The 1574-nt window shown below is 52.0% G+C and overlaps 1 protein-coding gene across 1 annotated transcript in view; it reads left to right on the top strand.

The window, feature by feature from the left end:
• The window catches only part of PIGU (phosphatidylinositol glycan anchor biosynthesis, class U), a gene marked incomplete at its 5' end in the record, with an annotated part of 17080 nt that overhangs the window by 2506 nt on the left and 13000 nt on the right, over positions 1–1574 (top strand). Inside the window, one exon of the mRNA XM_010142140.1 lies at positions 725–787. Within this exon, the coding sequence (XP_010140442.1) occupies positions 725–787 (63 nt within the window). The remainder of the gene's footprint in view (positions 1–724; positions 788–1574) is intronic.

Here is a 1574-nt window from a genome sequence, read left to right on the forward strand (position 1 = left end):
CTCACTAGGGACGGGGTGGTGGCGGTTGGTTTCACATTTCAAAGGTTACCTCCTGCAGGTCAGAATAAGTTGTCCCCTCAGCCTGATCCCCACGCTGCAGTGCTCCTCACTAGAACCCCCTGCCAACCCCAGGCCCGCAGAGAGCACAACGGGTTAGTCCTCCCGACGTCTCCTGTAAACTGTTCTGGAGCTCTGCATAATTCCCAGGGACAGGAATGATACAGCCAGCTGCACTTGCTGCCGGGCAGAGGCTCTCCCCAGATCCCCGGCAGCAGGGATCTCCTGCGGAGCCCACAGCCGCCTGCCTGGTGCTGGGGCTGGCGTCCAGGTGACTGTGCTGCTGCCTGGTACGTTGGGGACAGCTCGAGGTGCTGTCACACTGGACTAAGGGACCAGTGGGTTAGCCAGCAGGGCACTGCCCTGCTGCTGCTCTAGTCAGACTGGGATTCCCTTTATTACCCTCACATGCCTCTTGCCATGGACCATTTCCCTCCCCTTAATAACCCATCTCTTGTTTTGTAAGTATTAATGTCTCGGCTCCAAGGTGAAGCGGTGCTCTGTGAACTCAGTGCACAAAGCACCACTCCGGTGTTTTCAAAGCTTGTTTTTTCTTCCTGTGAGCTGAATCAGATCAGTCCTTACTCAGCACTGCGGTACTGTCCAGCGTCTTTTCCTCCGTTTGTTTGGTTTGTACAGTCTGTCTGTCTCTGCCTTGCTTTTGTAGATAACTGACGTGCTAACTGCTGTTGCCCTTTACTTGGCCATCCAGGACTTCAACAAAGTTGTGGTAAGCTGACTTGCCGATGTTGCTGGTCCTATTCTCCCAGCAGGTATGATTGTCTTGTAGCAGGGGATGCAGCTTCAACATTCCGTCCTCGTTCCAGTAAATCTGGTTGTATCTGGATGGTCAGTTAACGCAAGGACTGAACGTGGTGAACAGCTGAGGAACAAGCTTTGTGGTAGCAGTACCACAGTACGAAACAAATCCGTGTCTGTGACTACCACACTGCCCTGAGTGGTGATCACAGCAGTGTAGCTTCTTTGATCTGGAAGGAGAATAAAGGCTGTGAGATCTGTGAGAGTGCCATAGCCAGTGAAACGCAGACAGGTCTGGGGTCATAGAACACAAGAGGACGTGGGAGGTTGCAGAACATGCACTGAAGACCCGCGTGCAGTTTTTGGGCAGTTTGCAGAATTGCAAGAATTGCAGAATTTAGTTACTGGACTATGAATTTGGTAAGACTCGAGGGCTCCTGTGTCTCGCATCCGCTCCTGCTACAGTCTGCTGTGCATTTTGTAGCTGGAGTCTGGAATGTTTCACCCCGAGCAGGGTTTGTGTTTGCAGACAGAGTGAAACGTGTGGAGGAAGGAATGAAACCTTCCAAGGATGCTGAGGTGACATAAAGCATTCTAGTGAGCAAGGGGAAAGTCTGACACCAGATATTACTTGTTCCCCTCAAATTATAAATATGTGTGTTTGGAGGCGAGTGGTTCCTCTCGGCTCTCTGTCAGAGGACACTGGTGTGTAAGCAGCACTGTGCTCTCCGTGATCCTCGAGGGCCAGTGGTTCAGCG

The sequence above is a fragment of the Buceros rhinoceros genome, unplaced genomic scaffold, assembly GCF_000710305.1.
Source record: "Buceros rhinoceros silvestris isolate BGI_N320 unplaced genomic scaffold, ASM71030v1 scaffold33058, whole genome shotgun sequence".
Classification (NCBI taxonomy): domain Eukaryota; kingdom Metazoa; phylum Chordata; class Aves; order Bucerotiformes; family Bucerotidae; genus Buceros; species Buceros rhinoceros.